Consider the following 22,103-nt stretch of genomic DNA (forward strand, 5'->3'; position numbering starts at 1 on the left):
TCAAATAAGTATAGGATCATAGTGTAAGATCAGATACCCAGGCTCTGATGGAAGAAAAAGGGGAGAATATGCTTGACATAATTGACATGGGAAAGGACTTTCTGAACAGAACACTGATAGCAGGGGAGCTAAGAACAACAATTAACAAGTGGGACTTCATGAAGCTGGAAATTTTCTGTATGATGATGGACACCATTACTCAGGCAAAGTGTCAGCCTACAGAACCAGAGAAGATCTTTCTGAATTTTACCTCCAGTAGATGGTTAGTATCTAGAGTGTATAAAGAACTGAAATACCTGAACACCAAGAAAAATAACCCAATGTGAAAATGGAGTACAGAACTAAGCAGGGGATTCCCAAAAGATGAAACACAAATAGCTGAGGGACGTTTGTATGTTCAAATCCTTAGCTGTAAGAGAAACCAGAGAGATGCAAGTTAAAGTACCTTTGAGGTTTTATCTTAACCCAGTCAGACTGGCCTAAGTACAACATGACAAGTGACAGCACATGCTGGCAAGGATGCAGGGAAAAGGAAACACTCATTCATTGCTAGACGGAATGTGTTGGATCCCTGTCAAAGAAATGACCCATGGTGAGTAATCCTTGAGGAACTGTGAGAAAGGCTCCAGGGGAAAAAATGCAGAGGGCCTTTCATCTCAGTTGCTTTTTGCTCCCTGGATTGTTCTTGGATGTGATTTTGTGCTTCCTGTGATAGACATTGACCGTCAACTTATAAGACATGTTTACTCTTGTTGGGTGTCAGAACTTAGCAGAGAACCCAATCTGATCAGTATATTCCAAATCTGAACGTCAAATTAGTGACTCAATTCTTAAAACCAAAAAGTCTCATTCTAACAGAATGCTATTAAGAGACTGACTACTTTGATACTGTTGTGAAATGACTATAAGGAAAATTTTATTGTCTATAGTTTTATGTAATTAAACCAGTGTGATTGTGTAAAAGCAATAAATAAACAAATAAATAAATGTGTGTACAGTAAAAAATCCAATTCATAACCCATAGTAACTTGGACTCTGAACCAGATGTTTGAAACAGAGTTTTGTGTTGCTTAAAATGATGGTATTTGCAGTGCAAACTGCCCCTGTGTGTTCACAAATGCTGTAGTGAAAACTCAGTGTAATAGGACTAAGCACTGCTAGATCCACCTCAGGTTCATTACATATTTTATTTTGAATGGATTTTGGTTTTGTTTTGTTTTGTTTTTTTTTTTTTACATCACACGGAAATCCAACTCATATTTTAATAAAATGCAGTTCCCGTTCTCTTTCCCAACCTTCTTCCTCTTTCTGGGTGTGGGGGGGGACATCTGGTCATCTTTGGGATGTGGAGGCTCCCAAGAGTCTATGGTGGTGAGGCTAGCCGACACAACTAGCCACTGGAAATTTGGAGCCTAAAGTGGCCACCTGCTGTAGCCAGGCAGGACTTCCAGTGCAGGGAGGGGGACATCAACCCCCACATAAAACCTTACACCCAACCATCCAATGACTGGCCCAACTTGAGTTGCATGCCATGAGAGAGAACACTATTAATATTCTGCTATACTTGCAGACAGGAGTCTAGCATAACTGTCCTCTGAGTGGCTTCACCGAGCAGCTGATGGAAACCAATGCAGAGACCCACATCTAAACATTTGGCACAGCTCAGGGGAATATTATGGAAGAGGGAATTGAAGAAGGATTCAGCAATCCAGAGAGCTCAAGGAAACCACAAGAAAACAAACAAAAACAACCAATCTGGACCCATAGGGACTCACAGAGACTGAATCACAAACCAGAGAGTATCCGTGAAATGGACCTAGGTCGCCCACACATGTGTAATGGACGTACAGCTTGGTCCTCACATGGGACCTATAACAGCAGGAGCAGGGGTTGCCTCTGGCTCTGTTATCCGTCTTTGGATCCCTTTTCCCTAACTGGAAAAAGCACCCAGTCCTACTTGGTACAGCAAGGCAGGTTGACATCTAAGGGAAATCTTCCCTAAACTGAGGAGAAAGAGAGGGGAATATAGGGGGGAGAGAGGGGAGGGGAGAGAGGGGCACTGGGAGGGGAAGAGGGACTGGAGGCTCCAACAGGAATGAAAATTAATTAATTCATTGATTAAGAAAAACAGAAGAGAAATTGTGTAAATATTAAAATAATCAAGAAAATGATGGCAAGGTTAAGATATATCATGAAATCCTTGTTTTTCCAATAAAATGAATTTATATAAGAAAATGAGATTTGACAATTGACATTAATAAGATCATGTTTGATGAGCTCAGAAAAAGCAAACTATTTAAAGCCTAGAAAGCATAAAATTGTATATTAGTTTGGCTAAGCCTGTAAGAAGTGTGATGGAAAATATTACAATAAAATATATTTAGAGTCTGTATAATATTACAGTAAATAAATATTTATGATTTTGAAGTTTTCAGTGCCTAATGGAACCAATTTAGACTTCTGTCCAAACCTGCACTATCTAGTAGAGAAACCTATTTTTTTCCTCCAGTGAACCCTGATGCTCATGTGGGAATTTTAGTTCTACCCCTCCTTCTATGAATAAGTCTGGCAATGGTATAAATGTTCTTGCATTGAAGGAGAAAACATATATATGAAGTTGTACATGCTTAGTCGTGAAACTTCCAAACTGTAGCGAAGTGACCATTATACACACAAAGTCCTGCAGCCTTGTATGACTCTGCTTTTTCCTGCTGTAGAACACTCAGTGCTTTTTAAGGATCTCTGATTTTTTTTCTTGACATGGGTAAGGAACAAATGTGTTCTGTAATATCCACCATGCTTTCCATAGAAATTTAAGAATGCTTTTTAATTCATAGTAATTGTATATATCTCAGCATAAATGAGGATAGCAACAACAAAATATTGCCTGTGTATTTTCATTTGTGGCTAAATATAAGTGGGCAAAATATCTCAAACTATTCTCTTTAATAATGTTTTAAAAATCTTTTTACCTAACTATATTGACTTTTAGCTGTGAGCCTCCTATTTAACCGCTCTGACTATAATGACTATAATGATTTTTAAGTTCTCCTGAAGTAGAGTGTTAACTCAAAACTCAGTATAAAATTATGGTTCTTATATAACCAATTATTCTGATTATTTCAGTAAAATGACTATTCTTTCATCAGGTCCTTTCATGAGTCTTTTAAGTTCAGTTACTTATAAGTAGAAGATTTAAGTTATGTCTTCTACTTATAACTATAAGATTTATATTGCTACTTATATTTTATACTTACATAATATATGTTTTTATAAATGTAAACAGAAAAGATGTTATATATAGAACATGGTTCATGGGATATTATTGCTTGATTATATATCTAAGTATAATATATATCTATTTATGCTTAGGTACATATAAAGAAATACATATTAAAATATGTCAAAGATGGTTTCCGCTGCTCTTTCTTGTATTAATGATTTGTTACGTTTCCACCTGCTAAGCAATTTCAGAATTCACATTTCTTAGTGTGTTTTGAGGCTCAATGAAAGAAAAGCTATCCCCATAAAAACTTATCTTAAAAAATGAAATATTGGTGTGGCATGTTTCATCTATATGCAAAATTAATATGAATCGATTTATATTACCAATTCAAAACAAAATCTAATGGAATATAAAAAGTTTGTTGGAGAGAAATATAAATATCTGTTCTCAAATAAAACTACTAGGATTTGCGGAGAGATATTTCCAATTGTTTGACATCAAAAGTGCATCACATAAATACAGGAAAAACTCAGACACTAATTATATACATTCAAAAACATCAACCACAAAGAGATAATTAAGTCAAACTTAATGTGTTTTTTAAGTATATTATGTACAAATTACGTTTTGATTTTACAAAAGGAAAATGTTTTTTTCATAATCAATAATGGTTAATAAACACCAAAGCTAAATCAAACATTGAAAACCAAACAGCAGGAACTTGTTTTCTTTCTATATATATTTCAAGTGTGCATTTAAATAAGCTTTATTTATTCATTTATTTTGAATTTGGAGGGACTATAATATATTTATATCATTTCTTGTGCCTCTCCTCTCTCCAAACAGCTCATGTATTTAGGGATAGACGTAATAACTATTAAAGAGAAGGAGATGTTCTAAATTTTCCTGTATTTCCTCTATTCTTTTCCTACATGGTGCCATCTGTCCTAGTTAAGTGCTGCTTGCTTCTCTTCCTTCCTTTTATTTCTTTGTATACATCCAAGTTTCACACTCCATGTTGGTTGCACCTTTCTCCTGTTAGTGCTTTCTTCTCTCCTTTCACATTTTACACCCTGTTTAAAAGTTTTTCCTTAGATGCTCAACAGGTAATAGACTAGAGTAGTCTAGGACCGTAAAATAAATGTCCACATTCTCATTTGTATAACTGTTTCTTTACTTTGATTTTCTTTGAAGTAATATGGACTCGGGAAGTGATTGGTTTTAACACAGTTATTCTTGGGCTATCAGAGTAATTATATGGAAAAAACATGGTCATAAGAGGAAGAGAGCTAAGCAGTCATACTTGGTCATTTGTGTTAAACCTGAGGTAGACCAAGGATACTAGTATGTACCTTTCATGTTTAGTGATAATGGACAACAGACTAGATAATCTTAGTTGTGAAACCCAATTTGAAAAGACCATATTCATAGCAAACAAATATTATCTTCATTTCATTAAACACCAAGTTCATGTTGTCACTGCATAATGGTGGCTCAATATTACAAAACCTTTAAAATTTATCTCTTTGTCTTCCTAGTCATTCCTGATGTCCAGTCAGACACAGTTCAATACTTCATTTGCATTTAATAAAATATTGAGAAGTTTTGTAGGAGTTGGCCATTAGATTATTATTTATAAACTCCTAAACCAACTTATAACTAAATTTTACTATCTACAATTTGAATGAATGTTGCCAGACAATTCTGCTATACACAGAAGTCTTAGGTACCTTAACACTTTTCTATATTATTGACCCTGTTCCTCTACAAGACACTGATTTTTTCTACTTCTGTATATTACAATTTGAAAAAATTCCCAAGTCACTATGTACCGAAAGATTTCACTTTATTAAATTACAGTATTTGAATTGACTAAGACACCTCAGTTGAATTCATTGTATAATCTAAGATGTTAAAGCATCCCTTGCATTATTGTTAATCTGTAACATAGATAAGGAATTTTCACACTCAACCAATTTACAACTTCATGCTTTTCACACAAAAACCTTTGCTTTAAATATATTAATGTATTCATAATTTAATTGGGATAGTAAATTGAAATAATTTCTTCACTCTGAGGAAAAATTTTCATATTAAATAGTGATATCAAAGGAAATTTGGTGTTCATTCTGATAAGTATGGAGTTGTTTTTTAAATTGTACTACCTAAAATTTTAGGTTCCACATTTTTGTGTATGTCATGTAACATCAACCATTTTTTATTTCAGGGACACCCAGTGAGGACATGGTAATCGAAAATACAACACTTTTGGTACAGTTTGTTCTCACAGGACTTGTTCATCTGCCACAGTGGAAAATCCCCCTGTTCCTGCTATTCTTGGTCATTTATCTCATCACCATTGTGGGGAACCTTGGTCTGATCACTCTCATCTGGAATGACCCTCACCTTCACATTCCTATGTACTTATTTCTTGGGAGTTTAGCTTTGGTGGATACTTGGTTATCCTCCACAGTGACACCAAGGATGATACTAGACTTTTTTTCCAAGAGCAAACTGATCTCTTTCTCTGAATGCATGATACAGTTTTTCTCATTTGTAGTGAGTGCAACCACAGAATGTTTTCTCTTGGCATCAATGGCCTATGATCGCTATGTAGCCATATGCAAGCCTTTACTCTACCCAGTGATCATGACAAATAGACTCTGTGTACGCCTGTTAATATTGTCCTTTGTAGGTGGATTTATTCATGCTTTCATTCATGAAGGATTTTTATTCAGATTAATCTTCTGTAAATCTAACATAATATATCACTTTTATTGTGATGTTATGCCACTGTTAAAGATTTCCTGTAATGACCCTTCTCTCAATTACCTAATGCTTTTCATTTTCTCTGGCTCAATTCAGGTATTCACTATTACAACTATTCTTGTATCTTATACACTTGTTCTGTTTTCCATCTTAAAGCAGAAATCTATCAAAGGCGTAAAGAAAGCCTTTTCCACCTGTGGCGCCCATCTCCTGTCTGTGTCTTTGTACTATGGCCCTCTTCTTTTCATGTACGTGCGCCCTGAATCTCCACAAGTGGATGATCAGGACATGCTGGACTCTGTATTTTACACTGTTGTGATTCCTGTCCTGAATCCAATTATCTACAGTTTGAGAAATAAGCAGGTAAAAAATTCACTGGCAAAATTCTTAAAGAGAAATGCTTAGGTTTCATATCATTATCTGTTGTATTCTTATTAAAACATCACAAAATTGTGCAGGCTTAATGTCGCTGTATTTGGTACACTGCCAGGATATTTTGAAAATGAGCCAAACCTGGAATTGTTGTTGATGATGAAGGTGTGTTGTCTCTGTATGTATGTGGTTTAAGCATACTTATTCATGAAAATTGTGCAGAGGTTGAAGAAGGTCAAATGTCCTGCTTAGTCACTCTTCCAACTAATTGTCTTGAAAGAGTGAACTTGAAGTTAGAATTTCAACCTGCCAACCCCACAAATCCTCTTTTTCCATCCCCAACACTATTAATGTTACAGGCATATGTGGGGCCATGATCTTATCAACAAAGAAATCAGAAGTCCTTTCCTACTGACATCTGTATGCTATGTTGATGGGCATGCAAACACACTTATTCATCTTATGCAGAGGGTATGATGAATTCTTTTCTATGTGTCCACTTCCTTAAAAATATTTGGAATGAATTTTAAATTATACAATGACTTCTAATAAAAGTTTTAGTAAAATAAAAGAAATATAGCAGAAATCAAATAAAAACACCTTAACAGGTTTGTATGTTGTTCATTATAGCATCATAAATACATTAGTAGTAGTGGTGCAGTTGATGGGAAAATGACATGAATATAATGTAGTTGACAGCTTGAAGAACCATAGCACATTTTCCTGTTATGGTGAGGCATTGCTATATTTCTGTAAACAAACACAAAACGTGGGATGGTAACTAAAAATATGAAAAGGCCTTTCATTAAATTCTGTTGGAAAATGATGATTCTTTTTTGTATCTCTTTAAATTTTTTTAAATTTTTTATTTTTACATATACATTTATATTATTACACATATATACAATAAACTACTTGTAGCAAGAAGAACCATGACACAATCAGGAATTACATAAATGTTACATTCCTAAGTGTTTTGCCTCTTTGTATTTGGCATCCTTGAAGAAAACCTCTTTCCTACCTTGCTTCTGATTTTTTTTATTGTAAAGTCAATAAATTTTTATTTCAGGAATGAGTCCTTTCTTTTACTATCCATCCAGATCATGTGTTCAGCATTCAGGGTTTCTGAAAACAGCCCTTAAAAATGGTCTAGTGTGCTCTTTTTTTTTCAGCCCTTTATTTATTCCTTGGTTTAAATATAGCTATGACAACTTCAAGGTTCTCAGCCAGAAGATTTTGGATGATTTCTTCAATTTAGGAACCATTTTACAGTAGGCTTCACTTGTTGACACCAGTCACTCTGACCTCTAAGGGCACACACACCCACAAGTTTATACATTATAAAATAAACTGTATTGTTAGAAATACCAGATTTAACATGCACAAAGCCAAGAAACCAATGATGCCAGATGGTGAATTTCTATTGAACTTGGTTCTGATTCTTATTGCAACCCGACTTGTGTTTCACACCACAAGTAAGGAAGAAGACATGGAACAGCTAAAGCAAGATTACAACAGGGAGGCAGAGGCAGGCGGATCGCTACACACAGAGACCCTGTCTCAAAAAACAAAAAACAAAACAAAACAAAAAAAAGATTACAACAGTGGGCAGAGAGTCAAAGAATGCTCTGTGGTCAGTGGGCTTTGGCAGGTGAGGAGAGGCCATTAAGCTTTACCCTCTAGGCTGCCCTGGACATTGACTGTAGTTATGATCTGTGTTTTAGCTCCACCCAGAAAGTTTCAGTAAATCAAAATATTAACAATTTTAATTAGATGAATAATTAATGGATTTTCTTAAGGAAATACAGTGGGGGAGGGGTCTCAATAGCCTCGGTTTTATAATAATGAGTTGTCTTAACTAGATTATCTAAGAGTTATTAGAGTGTGTAGCTAAAGAAACTGTTTTAAATGTATATAATCTAAGGTCTAATAATGGTGAATATGATGTCACAGTCCCTAATGACTTTTTTGGACAGATGTGAAATTATGTGCTTTATGTTTGCACTGACCTTGATTTCAGGCCTCACGCACATCCTGAGTGCAGAATGAGTGAGATGTCTTCAGCCCCACCTCTGTTCTTCTTCTCCATACAATGGAATTGGCTATTGAGAATCTCACTCTACACATTATTCCACTATTGTGTATACACTGTAAACATATTGTTTGCCTTCTGTTGATACTCTCTTCCTTTTCATACATCTTTACCATCATTTTGCATTAAAGTTATCTTGATTAAATGTTAGTGGGATGTTATTGTTCATTTATGTGGAGAGATGTAATGAGACATGTACATATGTATGCATTTGTGTGAATTCAGAGTTTCTTTGTGATATGATCTTATCTGTGTTCATGACTATATCAAAAACATTAGTTTCCCACATTCTATGTTTGTTCACCCTGGAATTTTTGAGGTCTATCATGAGACATAAAGCCTTGGTCTGTCACTTAGGACTATTGACATTTTGCATGAACTTAAACATATGGGTTATGTGGCCGATTTTGTAGTAGATGCATCCTTTTGAAGAAGATTGTGAGACTATGATCCCACCTTCTTGCTCTCTTTTTGTTCTTTATACTTGACTTGAACAGTTTTGTTCCACAATGCAATTATACCATGATGCACTGTAATCTTTGATGATCTAGAAGACCTCACTGTTCAACAACTCCAAAAGAGGTAACCTAGTCCTACACTGGAATTTGTATTTGTATTTGCTAGCCCATGGTGTATGGTAGGGGTCTTGTCACCCCTTTATAGGGCAACTTCCTTACAGTTTCCCTTTTACACACACACACACACACACACACACACACACACACACACACATATATATATATATATGATATATATTATTATTAGGGTGCCTCTATAAACCAAGAAAGAAATCGTTGACACTATGGAGGTAATAGCATTTTGATAGCCTTAAAATGTTTGCCAGTTTCTTACAGAAAAGTTGAAATGGACATTTATATAAATAATATTATCAGTAACCTGAATATCTCTTAGCCTGGTCTTAACTCCTTAATATGATGTCCAACTAATGTCTTGTATTTGAGATAACCCCAATTCATGATACAGAACTCAGGTCACATGTTCACATGGTAGCCTGAGGTTGTGAATTCAGGCTTTGTTAAGGTCCATTGTGAGTGAAGATGATGTTATCAAAAACTGAGCATTTCTAACAAGGATTTCAAGATTTTGCAATGAAGTACTGAAGACCTAGGTGTAATTGTCTTTATGTCCTCAGATCAAGGTATAACATGAGAGCTGTATCCAAGCCGCTCAAATACATTGCTTGCGATGAGGCCAGAACATTTTTTTCTCTATTTTAACTATCCTTAGGCTTAGGCCTAGAAGCTTCTAGCCTCTGTATACTCTAATCTTCTGCAAAACCAAGCCTTGAAGGCTGCAGTTTCCAGCCTCCATCTGCTATCCTAGGCCTAGAATGTTTTCATCCTCCAGGACTTATTGCTAAATAAGCTCACCCTTTCTATCTCTTTCTGAGCTCTGGCTGATTGGTTCAACTTGGCTTTTCTGGCCAAACTCCTCTCCAAACTGACTTATTCAATATGGTGTCTTTCTTGGCTAAATTGCTCTGCTTGGTTTCAAATACGGCAATATGTTCTACACTTCTGACTCCATCTCATCCCATGGCTTGTTCTTTCTTCACCTGTGCCTAGATTGTCCTCTCTGCCACCTTTCTCTGTAAAACTCTCCTGGTAAAAACAGCTACACACACACACAGACACACAGACACACAGACACACAGACACACACACACACACACACACACACACACACACACACACACACACACACACACCACCCACTCAACTACTCTATCCCTACTCTTCTCTCCATGTGCTGCTATTAAACCTCTCTTTTTAGTCTGTTCGTGTGAGAGTTGGGTGTATCCTATCTCTGACTCATTCTGTCAAATCTTTTCTCTGATATAATACTTTGTCTGCCCTCCCCTCAATTAGATACCATTTTCAAACATACCTGTTTTCTTCTTTAAACTAATTTTACTTTTATTGTTTGGGATTAAAGATGCATACAAAGGCATATCTATATAACAGCCAGATTATATAGACTTGGAAAGTGTTTAAATGTGATCTTTTCCTAGAGCAAGCATGTCATTGGATTAAAGTTCCTATATATCTAGACTATTATTAATCTATAAAGACGTCTCAAAAATCTCAAGCAGTGCCTCCCTTAGCTATGGCCTCTTGGAGTAGCAGTAGAGTTGCTGAGTCATAGGGTCGCAATAGTTTGTAAAGCAGGTGAGGATTGCTTTGTGTCTTATTTTTCCTGAGCTGTACACAAAACAGTGGTTTTACTGTTACTTTTCAAATAAGTCAACAAGAACAAATAAGGCTAATCCTGTTTCCATATGTAATACAACTTCTGGGGCTACTGCTCTGTCTTGACTTAAAGGTCCACATGCAGGGTGCTATCTTCACCCTTAGGAAAGATGGCTTTGTCTCTCTCTGTGTCCCTCTGCCCTCTCTCCTGTTCTCCCTTCTCTTCTTTCTTCTTTCCTCCTCTCTTTCTCTCCCTCCACCCTCTAGCTTTCGCTACCTCACTTCTTTTCTCTTTTCCTTTGCTTTCCTCCCTTGATTCATGATTCTCACCTACAAATATGTAATAATAAACTGCTCTCTGGAGCTCTCCACTTTGCTCTCTGAATTTCATTCTTTGAAAACTTACTAGACCCAAAACTAAAAGTCCAAGGTAACTTTTGGGGACAGTCATGTTTCCTAAGATCCTAGATTCCCAAGAGAGGCTCACCAAGAGCTGAGAAAGGGTCCTTCCCTCAAGTAGACATGCCAGCACTTCTTTTTTAAAAATATATATATTTTTATTAATATATTTATTAATATATTTTATTAATATATATATTATAATAAATATATATATTTATTAATTTATTCATAGTACATCTCAATTGTTATCCCATCCCTTGTATCCTCCCATTCCTTGCTCCCTCCCATTTTTCCACTACTCCTCTCCCCTATGACTTTGACTGAGAAGGACCTTCTCCCCCTGTATATTCTCACAGGATATCAAGTCTCTTCTTGGTAGCCTGCTATCTTTCCTTTAAGTGCCACCAGGCCTCCCCATCCAGGGAATGTGGTCAAATATGGGGCACCAGAGTTCATGTGAAAGTCAGTCCCAACTCTCCACTCAACTGTGAAAAATGTCCTGTCCATTAGCTAGATTTCGGTTTATTGCATGTATTGACCTTGACTGGTGGCCATTGTTTGAGCAGGACCCCTGGGCCCCTGTCATAATGTTTTTCTTGTAGGTTTCTAGGACCCTCTGGATCCTTCTATTTCCCCATTCTCTCATCTAGAGTTCCAATAGGATGTCCTCGCTTCTGTCCCACTTTCCTGGTAAGTGAAGACTTTCATGGGACCACCCCAGTATTTCTATATCATTTGTATACTGACCTAAAAAAATCCTTTGCCTAAACCTGTCAGGAGTGTTGCTTGTGATCAGCATAGTATTATAGGGAGTAATTCCATTTTTTTTCAAGCTAGGCTTTACTACTGTGAGTAGATATTCACAATGCAAAAGTCTGATGATCCATGGGGCCATTTGGACTCTTCACAAACATTACTGGGATGTGCAAAGGGTCTTCATACTACAAAGTTGTAAATGTTTCTATATGTTCAACTTATTAGGATAAACTGAGAAGGCAAGCCACACATCTCTCTTACTGACTTTTATGCCCACAATGATTATGTGAAATGCAACTACCTTGGTAGTCTAAAAAACCTTAGAACCTTATCTTTTATCCTAATCATTACTAATAGTGTCATTTCACATGTTGACTATTAATTTTACCGCATGTAATTATCTGAGCAACATGTAACCATATTATTTCATCATATTTTAATAATTAGTTTCATATTTCAGTTTTCAATTTCCTCAAATATATTCTATAAGTTGGAATAATAGAAAATGAAATTAAAATGCCATGTTGATATGGCTATTTACACTATACCAAAAGTACTCTCTTGATAGTTGACTTATAAATCCAAGGAACATTCTTTTTCAAGTGTTTCATTTCAGGGGATATCCAGTGATGATTCAGAAAGGAAAATTTCAACTTTGCTGAAAGAATTTGTTCTTATATGGCTCACTGATAGTCTAGGGCTCCAACTACCCCTTTTCTTGTTATTCCTAGTGATCTATCTCATCACTGTTGTGGGGAACCTTGGTCTGATCACTCTCATCTGGAATGACCCTCACCTTTACATCCCCATGTCTTCTTCCTTGGTGATCTGGCCTTTGTGAATGCTTGTTTGTCATCCACGGTGACACTGAAGATGTTACTCAATTTATTTCCTTTTCTGAATGCATGATGTAACTTTTTCCTTTGCAATGTTTGTAACTACAGAATGTTTCTTGTTGGCAGCTATGGCTTATAATTGCTATATAGCAATATGCAAACTTTTACTGTATCCAGTGATTATGACTAATAGACTGTGTATATGTCTTTTAGTTCTAACTTTCGTAGGTGGAATTCTTCATGCTACAATACATGAGGGATTTTAATTTCTATTAGCCTTCTGTAATTCCAATATAGTGTATCACTTTTACTGTGACATTATTCCATTGCTAAAGATTTCCTGTACTGACTCTACTATTAATTTTCAATTGGTATTTGTTTTGGCTGGGTTAATTCAAGCCTTTACCATTGTGATTGTTGCTGTATGATATACACTAGTGCTATTTACAATTTTGCAAAGGAAGTCTATCCAAGGCATAAGGAAGGCTTTCTCCACCTGTGGTGCCCATCTCCTATCTGTGTCTTTATACTATGGGCCTCTTCTTTCCATGTATGTGCTCCCTCCATCTCAAGATGCAGATGATCAAGATATCATAGACTCTGAGCTTTACGCAGTCATAATTCCTGTGTTAACTCCATTTATCTATAGTCTGACAAGCAAGCAAGCCATGGATTCACTGAAGAAAATATTAAAGAAAAAGACTTAGACCTTACAAAGTACTTGTTTTATTATTGAAGATAAAAATATCACATTTTGTTTTGTGTGAGTTTTTTAAATATTTTAGTGAAATCTCCATAGAATTTTGAATTTATCTTCTTGACTTTTCAAATAATTTTCTATCATTTTTTTGCTTTAAGATGATCTATCTATTAAAATTCATAAAACATTAGTGTCTGTGGTAGTTTGAATAAGAAAATGTCCCCCAATAGCTCATGTATTTAAGCATTTGGTTTTTAAGAAGAAACCTTTTCATGTTGAGTGTCTTAGAGAGATTGGGGATACAAGGCACATATCTAAACATGGTAAAGGCAATACATAGCAAGCTCACAGCCAACATCAAACTAAATGGAGAGAAACTTACAATCCCAGTGAAATCAGGGACATGACACGGCTGTTCCACTCCCTCTATTTCTCTTCAATATAGTACTTGAAGTCCCAGCTAGAGCAACAAGACAGCTAATGGAGATCAAGGGGATACAAAGGAAAGGAAGAATAACTTCAATACTTGCAGATGATATGATAGTACACATCAGTGACCCTCAACGTTCTGCCGGAGAACTCCCACAGATGATAAACAACTTCAACAAAGTGGCAGGATACAAAATTAACTCAAAAAGTTAGTAGTTTTTCTGTATACAGATGACAAACAGGCTGAGAAGGAAATTAGAAAAACCACTTCCTTGGTATAAATTTAACCAAACAAGTGAAAGTTCTATATGAAAATAACCTCAAGTCTCTGTACAAGGAAACTGAAGAAGATATCAGAAGATGCAAAGATCTCCCATGCTCATGGATTGGGAGAATCAATACAATAAAAGGGCCATCCTACCAAATGCAATCTACAGATTCAAAGCAATCCCTATCAAAGTACCAATACAATATTTTACAGAACTGGAAAGATCAATTCTAAACTTCACATGGAAAAACAAAAAAAAAACCCAGGATAGCTAAAACAATCCTGTACAATGAAAGATCTTCTGGAGAAATCTCCATTCCCTGATTTGAAGGTGTATGCTGTACTACAGAGCAACAGTAATAAAAACTGACATAGAAATAGGCTGGTCGATCAATGGAATCAAATCAAAGACCAAGAAATAAACCCACATACATCTATGGACACTTGCTTTTTGACAAAGAAGCCAAAATTATACAATGAAAAATAGACAGCATCTTCAATAAGTGGTGCTGGTCTAACTGGTTGTCTACTTGTAAAAAAATACAAATAGATCTATATTTATCACCTTCTACAGAACTAAAGTCCAAGTGGATTAAAGACTTCAAATTAAAACCAGACACACTAAATCTGTTAGAAAAAAGGTGGGAAAGAGCCTCGAACTCACTGGCACAGGAGACAATGTCCTGAACAGAACACCAACAGCTCAGGCTCTAAGATCAACTATTAATATATGGGACATTATGAAACTGAGAAGCTTCTATAAGGCAAAAGACACAGTTAAAAGAACAAAGCAACACCCCACAAATTGGAAAAAGATCTTTAACAACTGATAAAGGGCTAATATCTAAAATATATAAAGAATTTTTCTATCTTTTCCTATATCATTTTATTTCCTCAACCTCATGCCCCATATCCAGGTACTAGTCGATATTGTCCAGAGCAGCCTCTGCAAGTGGCACCTGATCCAGGGACCTGAGACACTGTGGAGTACAGGAAGGCCACCATGGTAAGTATGAGCTCAGATCAATTATTATAAGGTAGGATAGTTAGATAAAGTCTTCAAAACCCTAAGACACATGCAGAATATGACATTTAAAAAGATTTTTATTATTTTAAGATTCACTGACAATGAGACAGGTTAACTCCTGGCAACAACCAGCCTACCTAAAGAGGATGATGAGCATCAAAGAACCTCCTTATGGAGATGGCTTAAATTGTGGCAAACAAGCCACTGGGAAAAATTTCCTCACTTCTACCACAGACAGAATTCTGCCTAAAAAGGGGGCAAGCTTGGACGCAGGCAGAGTCAACAGTCAAGCACTGCCAATACAAGGTAAGCAAGTCCTCAATAGTTCCTGCCTCAAAAATATGTCTGTCAGATATATGGAGCCAGAAGTTTGAAGAAGATGCTCCAAAATAATAAAGAGTTTTGGGTGACTATTAAGGTAGAATGCTGTCTTAGTCATCTTCTCATTTGGAAAGCTACTAATGTGTACCCCTGGTTTACTCAGGTAATCAAGTTTGTTCCTTCTCAAGTCTCTGATGGACTTGAAGACCAGGTATCTTAGTTTTACAATAAAGCTCAGTTGTTTAGGGGTTAAGATGTTTAAGGTCTAGATAGATATTTAAAGTTGATAATGAAAAGATGTGATGTAGATTCATTTACATTCAGAAATCTAGATGTACCAATATAGGAAAGATATTTTCTTCAAGGTGGTCAGATACAAATACCCAAACCCTAAGACTGTAACATTTATATAATTCCTGGTTGTATAATGGCTATTCTTGCTATAGGTAGTTTATTGTATATATGTGGAATAATATAAATGCATATGTAAAAAAATAAATAAAATATAAAAGGACCTCTCATCTTCATGGAGACATATTGCCCTAGCTATTATTATGTTCTTATGCTGGCTTCTAGGAGTCTGGATTTGGGGTGACTATAGTATTAGCTGTTGATTCCTGGGTTTTTCTTTGTTGGCTGGGTGTTTTATCCCTTGGTTTCTGTTCACTCTAAATTTTTAGAGAGTCTGTTGCCTGTGTTGTCTTTTTTACTAGCCTGCTCAGCTGTTATATTGCCAGAAATGCTTGCTGGTGTTGGAGGCTTGAGGAAGAGCAGGCCTGTGGAGATGGTCTGTTGCATTGCTTGGGTGACCCTGAGAATTGGGTCTGATAAAAAAAAAGAGGGTAGAGAAAGTCCATGAGCAGACTATTTCATCATCCGGAAGGCATGGCTTGTAGTTAAGCATTGGGTGTCCACCTAAATTGGGGCCTTAGGCACAGCAACAAGGAAGAGAGGGAAGACTGGAAGAGTGGTTTGTAGGATGCGCAGATTCTATCGACATCAGGTTAGGAAAATCTGTGGCAGTGTTCTATTGCAGCACTAGAGGCAACCCTGAAGATTGGGTCTGAGGGAACAGAGAGAAAGGAAAAGGTCCATGGGCAGCCTACCTCATCTTCTGGAGGCATTGCCTTTGTGTGCCCCAAGTTTTCTTTTTTCTTTTTTTTTCCCCCAAGTTTTCTTAATGAGACTTTGATGATTTTAATTCTATCTTCATTTCAGTTTGAACCATCTTCAATATTTCTAAATTTTATTGAATTTAGTGTTCAAATACTGGGCTATCTTCTTCATTTCATTCATCTATGTACTTTCATTTTCTTAAATATCACTCAAGCATTTACTGTCATCTTCTTGAATTTCAGTGAAAATTTTTTGTCTTCTTTAAAGTCCCCTCTTTTTTTCTCTTTTACTTTTTACTTTCTTCTGTCTCTTTATTCTTTTCTTCCTCTCCTCTTCATTTCCCCCTTCCCTTTCTTCTATCACTTTAAATATTTAAGCCTCTATTTACTTAATGAGGAAAACCTTGGAGGTATTAAATACATACAATTGATCTAGAAACATGGCCTCTACCAAGTTTATTTCCTTTTTTTGGAATAAATTTTTCTATTGCTATAGCTGAGCATTGTTAACATTTTGAAAATGATACTATACAGTCTTGGTATTTAACATATTTTTTCACTTAAGAGATATCTAATTATGATTCCTCAGCTAGTGGAAACTCAAGTGCAGAACTTCAAATTCTGAATTATATTAATCTCCTCAGCCATGCCTAGACATCATTCAAACATTTTTTGTAATCTTCTTGGGTTTCAGTGAAATATTGTTTTGTGTCTTCTTTAAATTCTCTCATTATTCTGTTTAATCATATGTCTTGGTGTTCATATAGGCAGTTCTTATTGGAGAACTCTTCTATAGTACTAATGGGTTCAACAAGAGTGATGCTGTTTGGCCATTCATTTTGTTTTTGATGCTGCTATTTGATCTAGGGATGTGGACTTCTTGCCTTGCCTGTATTTCTGGTGTGATAATCTGGTCTTACTTACATTAGGATAGATTGAGATGCATGCCCTGAACATGGCCAGATCAAGCTGGTGGATGGGCTGTTTAGTTAGACTAAGAAAAGATGTCTCCCAAACTATGGCTACATTTCCACTGAAACACTTACTTCCTCAAAGACTGACTTGAACCTGCTACTTAATGCTACTTAATGACCAAGACCTTTATAAAAATATTTTTGAGATTATAATTTTATTATTCATTTTTTCTTTTTTTATTCCTCCCTCCATGCCCTCTCATGTACCCACACTGCTGTATTTCAATTTTTATATCCTGTTTATTTATTATTTTTTGTAACATTTATTATGTATCATCATTGTAATATCTAACCATCTGTCTATCATCTATCTTTTTTCTATGTATCCATTGGTATACTGGCCAATATATCATCTATTTCTGCACACATGTGTTGAAAATTGTGAATATATATATATATATATATATATATATATATATATTCCCTGTATACATTCTTATATAACATATGCTTATAAATAGAATATAGATATAATTAAGAGTATATATATTCATAAGTATACATTATAACCTGCATACTATATATTATATATTTCTTTCAGTGTGGACTGTTTCTTATTTCTCTCAGTGCAGACCATTTGGTACTGCATAACCAACTGGTGTCTTCTTCTGTGGGGAAGGCGCTCTCTCTCTCTCTCTCTCTCTCTCTCTCTCTCTCTCTCTCTCTCTCTCTCTCTCTCTCTTGTTCTCAGGGTTCCTTAGTTTTCTGTAGTTTTTGTATAGGGTTGAAGCATTTAAAGACAATCTCTATTCCCCCAGCTTTCAAGCATCTAGAGAAAAGGCAATATTGATTTAAACTCATGTGTGAATTAGAGTAAGGATGGAAAACTACTGAGTATTTCTGTGTATATGATGTTTTTATTCAAATATAACATAAAAAATGCATAATAGGTCAATAAGATAAATATCAAAACTGTAGCAAATGAATAGTACATTCTTGGGTAATTCTTGATAATTCCAAAAAGGATACAAAATTGTCTTAATGGATATATTTAGTGGCATGTACAATGGGCAAATAATCAAATAAATAAAAAATTAAAACACATAACAATTTCAGCATAGATGGATAAGTCTTACATATATATTTTAGTTTAGACTATGTGAGAGTAAAAATGACTAATAATATATATGAAAATAGTTTTGTTATAAAGTAAATATTTTGATGAGTACATGTTGAAATATAATCTGTTTAAAGTACAAATGTCAAGTTGAAAATTAAATTGAACCCTAAGCATTATCTTCTATTGATGGCACTGCTTAAGATAAGATTACAAATAAAAGTTAATAATTTGTTTGAAATGTTAAGATCTGAAATTGAGAAACTTGCTAATGATAGTAAATAGATACTAACTTTATTCCTACAATTAATGAGATGTGTTGAAAACAGTGACTAGATACATTCCAATACTTCAATAGTTGAAGTAATTGATTTTAATTTATTCCTAAGAACTACAAGCATGTTTCAACATAATTTCTTTATTATGAACTAATTTTATTCAAATGTTCTTATTATTTAATAATTTGATCAAATTTTATTTTTTGGTACTTTCTCATGATGTGTGAGTTTAGAAATGGATAGTTTCTACTTTAAATTAACTGTAAAAAAATATGGTACTTTTTTTCTAATGCTACAGATTCATCTCTTCATGGTTCTTTTCATCGCATTTATTACTTCTTTATTTCTTAGACTATAAATAAAAGGGTTTAATAAAGGAATTACAAGGGTATAAAAAATAGCTACAGGTATATCTTTGTCTCCTTCACTGACTGAATGTGGTTGGGCGTACATAAAGAGAAGAGATCCGTAGAATATTGACACAGACAGAAAGTGGGATGCACAAGTTGATAAAGCTTTGCCTCTACCCTCTTTAGATTTCATTGTGAATATAGTGAAAAGGATATAGAAATAAGACACTAGAACAATGGTAATAGTAAAGACTTGAATTGATCCCGCCAAGATAAGTAAAATCATTTCATTGATATGTGGATCAGTACAGGAGATGCTATACAATGGGAGGACATCACAAAAAAAGTGCTTGATTACATGTGACCTACAGAAAGTTAACCTCAGCAAAAGCCCTACTTCAATCATAGGATGCAGGTTTCCTGCTATGTAGGCTCCTGTGGTCATCTGAAGGCAGAGCTTCTTGGACATCATGGTGTGGTACTGCAGTGGGTTGCATATGGCCACATAACGGTCATAAGCCATCGCTGCCAGAAGAAAGCAGTCTGTAGTTTCAGCAAGACAGAGAAAGTAGAACTGTACCATGCATTCATATAGAGAAATCCTTCTGTCCACAGAAAAGAAGTTCTGCAGCATCTTGGGAGTGATGGCGCAGGAGCAGCAGGAGTCCATCAGGGCCAGGTTGCCCAGAAAGATGTACATGGGTGTGTGGAGACGGCGTTCCATGTAGATCAAGAGCACCAGCCCGAGATTCCCCACCATGGTGACCAGATAGATGGCGGAGAACACCAGGAACAGCAGGGTCTTCAGGTCTGGCTGGTCTGTGAATCCCACCAGGATGAATTCATTTGTCACAGAGTTGTTCTCAGCCATCTCACCTTGTCTGTCACTACTGAAGTCACAAAAATATAAAATGGCAATGGTGAGATCGTAATTTCCTGCTGTGTTCTCTGTATAAGAGGGAAGTTTTTTTCATTGTTCCCTTGCTATTGTCTCTGGGACACAGCAACTTATACTTACTGAGAGAATTTATTCCCAATAAATGTTGGCATCTATGATCTCAAATTTTATCTCAAAATTCACAGGAATACTTTTGTAATGGAAAGAAGGAACTTTTTAAAGTAAAACTGGTGTTTTTTATGCATTTAGGACATATGTTTTTGACTTGTTGCTCTAAAATAATTTTGATGTTAGATTTGTTAATGATCGTTGAAATAAATTTAGAATAAAATGTCTGTAAATGTGTTTTATTTAACTCAAATTCTTAATGTATTCAGTGGGAAAGGGCTTTTTTTTTCTGGAAAATATATTGCCCATAATTGAAATGTATTTTTATGAATTGCACAATGACGACTATGGACTAATTAATGAATGTATAGTTATCTCTAAATAAAATTACCAAAAAGGTGGAAGATTAACAATTTTCATTTTTTTATCCCCTTTCATACACATTTTTCTAAATACTGATTCTAGGCCATTAATCCCATTAAAAAATTAAATATCTAAATCCTTCCTCTGCATTATAAGGCTAGTTTACATGTGATTTTTTCCTTTTTTTTATTAATTTATTCTTGTTACATCTCAATGGCTATCCCATCCCTTGTATCCTCCCATTCTTCCCTCCCTCCCATTTTCCCCTTATTCCCCTACCCTATGACTGTTCCTGAGGGGGATTACCTCCCCCTGTATATGCTCATAGGGTATCAAGTCTCTTCTTGGTAACCTGCTGTCCTTCCTCTGAGTGCCACCAGGTCTCCCCCTCCAGGGGACATGGTCAAATGTGAGGCACCAGAGTATGTGAGAAAGTCATACTTTACTCTCCACTCAACTGTGGAGAATGTTCTGTCCATTGGCTAGATCCTCACGAAAGCCTTCACTTACCAGGAAACTGGGACAGAGGGGAGGACATCCTATTGGAACTCTAGATGAGAGAAGCATGGGAGAATGGCAAAGTAGAAGGATCCAGAGGGTCCTAGAAGCCTACAAGTAGAACATTATGATAGACAGATTTGGGCCCAGGGGTCCCGCTCAAACTAAGGCACCAGCCAAGGACAATACAGGCAGTAAACTTTAAACCCCTACATGTGATTTTAATTAGAGTAGTTCTTCACTGCCTTGTCTACCACTGACATGAACATCCAGTCCCTTTTTTGTTTTGTTTTTAAAGAATTTTGACTTTTGAGACAATCTCATTATTGTTGTTTCTTTCCTTGAACGCTCTCTGAAGCTGAGATAAACTTTCAATTTTCAATCCCCATGCCTAAATCTCCTTAATAGCCAGGATTATGGCTATTATCCTGGGTTCTGGTACCTAAAATTTAGGTACCTACATTGTGTTATTTTTCTATATGTATTTAAACACCTTTATTACCTTGAAAGTATTTTGAGCTGAGGTATATTCTACCTTTGTGAAACATGTCTCAAATGTCTTGAGGAGAGATAGGATTTATACTCCCAACTTTATTTTGATGACCCGGGGATGGGTGATTTTGCTTTCTGTACCCTAATGGAGCTTTTTATCAGTTCTTTGTTTCTTCATTGTCTGTATTATAATGAAGTCTCTACAAAGTAAATCTTGGTATGCCTACCTTATGAACAAGTTTTTAAAAAAATTTAACTTGACTTTTCTGGTTTTATATCTTTAGAAAATTATTTTAAGGTGTGCCATGGGACATTAGAGTCTTGTGAAGATGGATTTCCTTTTCTACTTACATTTCTAAACCTTAAAAAACCGTACAGTCTAGAATTTTGAATTACATTTCAGTTTGCTTTATAATGCTACTACCTCTCAACACTTAGTGATTCACTGGGACTCATTAATTGACAAATTGAATTATATAAATTCTATGGCCAAAATGGTTTTGTTCTCTGGTAAGGAAAACATTGAGAAACATCAATAGAAGTTCCCTTGTTGAAGAATGTT

At 35.6% G+C, this 22,103-nt stretch overlaps 2 protein-coding genes and 1 pseudogene across 3 annotated transcripts; 2 read left to right on the forward strand and 1 right to left on the reverse strand.

The window, feature by feature from the left end:
- Nucleotides 1-5,470: 5,470 nt before the first annotated feature.
- On the forward strand, nucleotides 5,471-6,400 carry LOC311608544 (olfactory receptor 5H19-like; the record flags this gene model as incomplete). The annotated part of the gene is made up of 1 exon (XM_084801075.1): nucleotides 5,471-6,400. The coding sequence occupies one exon, from the start codon at nucleotides 5,471-5,473 to the stop codon at nucleotides 6,398-6,400; it is 930 nt and encodes a 309-aa protein (XP_084657201.1).
- Nucleotides 6,401-9,261: 2,861 nt separating this feature from the next.
- Nucleotides 9,262-13,370, forward strand: LOC311608877 (olfactory receptor 5H18-like; annotated as a pseudogene). Its single transcript has 2 exons — nucleotides 9,262-9,267; nucleotides 12,444-13,370. The product of its transcript is annotated as an olfactory receptor 5H18-like (transcript).
- Nucleotides 13,371-19,132: 5,762 nt separating this feature from the next.
- LOC311608551 (olfactory receptor 5K3-like) lies at nucleotides 19,133-20,053 on the reverse strand (the record flags this gene model as incomplete). Its single annotated transcript, XM_084801082.1, has 1 exon — nucleotides 19,133-20,053. One exon carries the CDS (start codon nucleotides 20,051-20,053, stop codon nucleotides 19,133-19,135), a length of 921 nt encoding a protein of 306 aa, XP_084657208.1.
- Between the last annotated feature and the right edge of the window lie 2,050 nt (nucleotides 20,054-22,103).

Source organism: Acomys minous (genome assembly GCF_964271855.1).
Source record: "Acomys minous genome assembly, chromosome: 11".
Lineage (NCBI taxonomy): Eukaryota > Metazoa > Chordata > Mammalia > Rodentia > Muridae > Acomys > Acomys minous.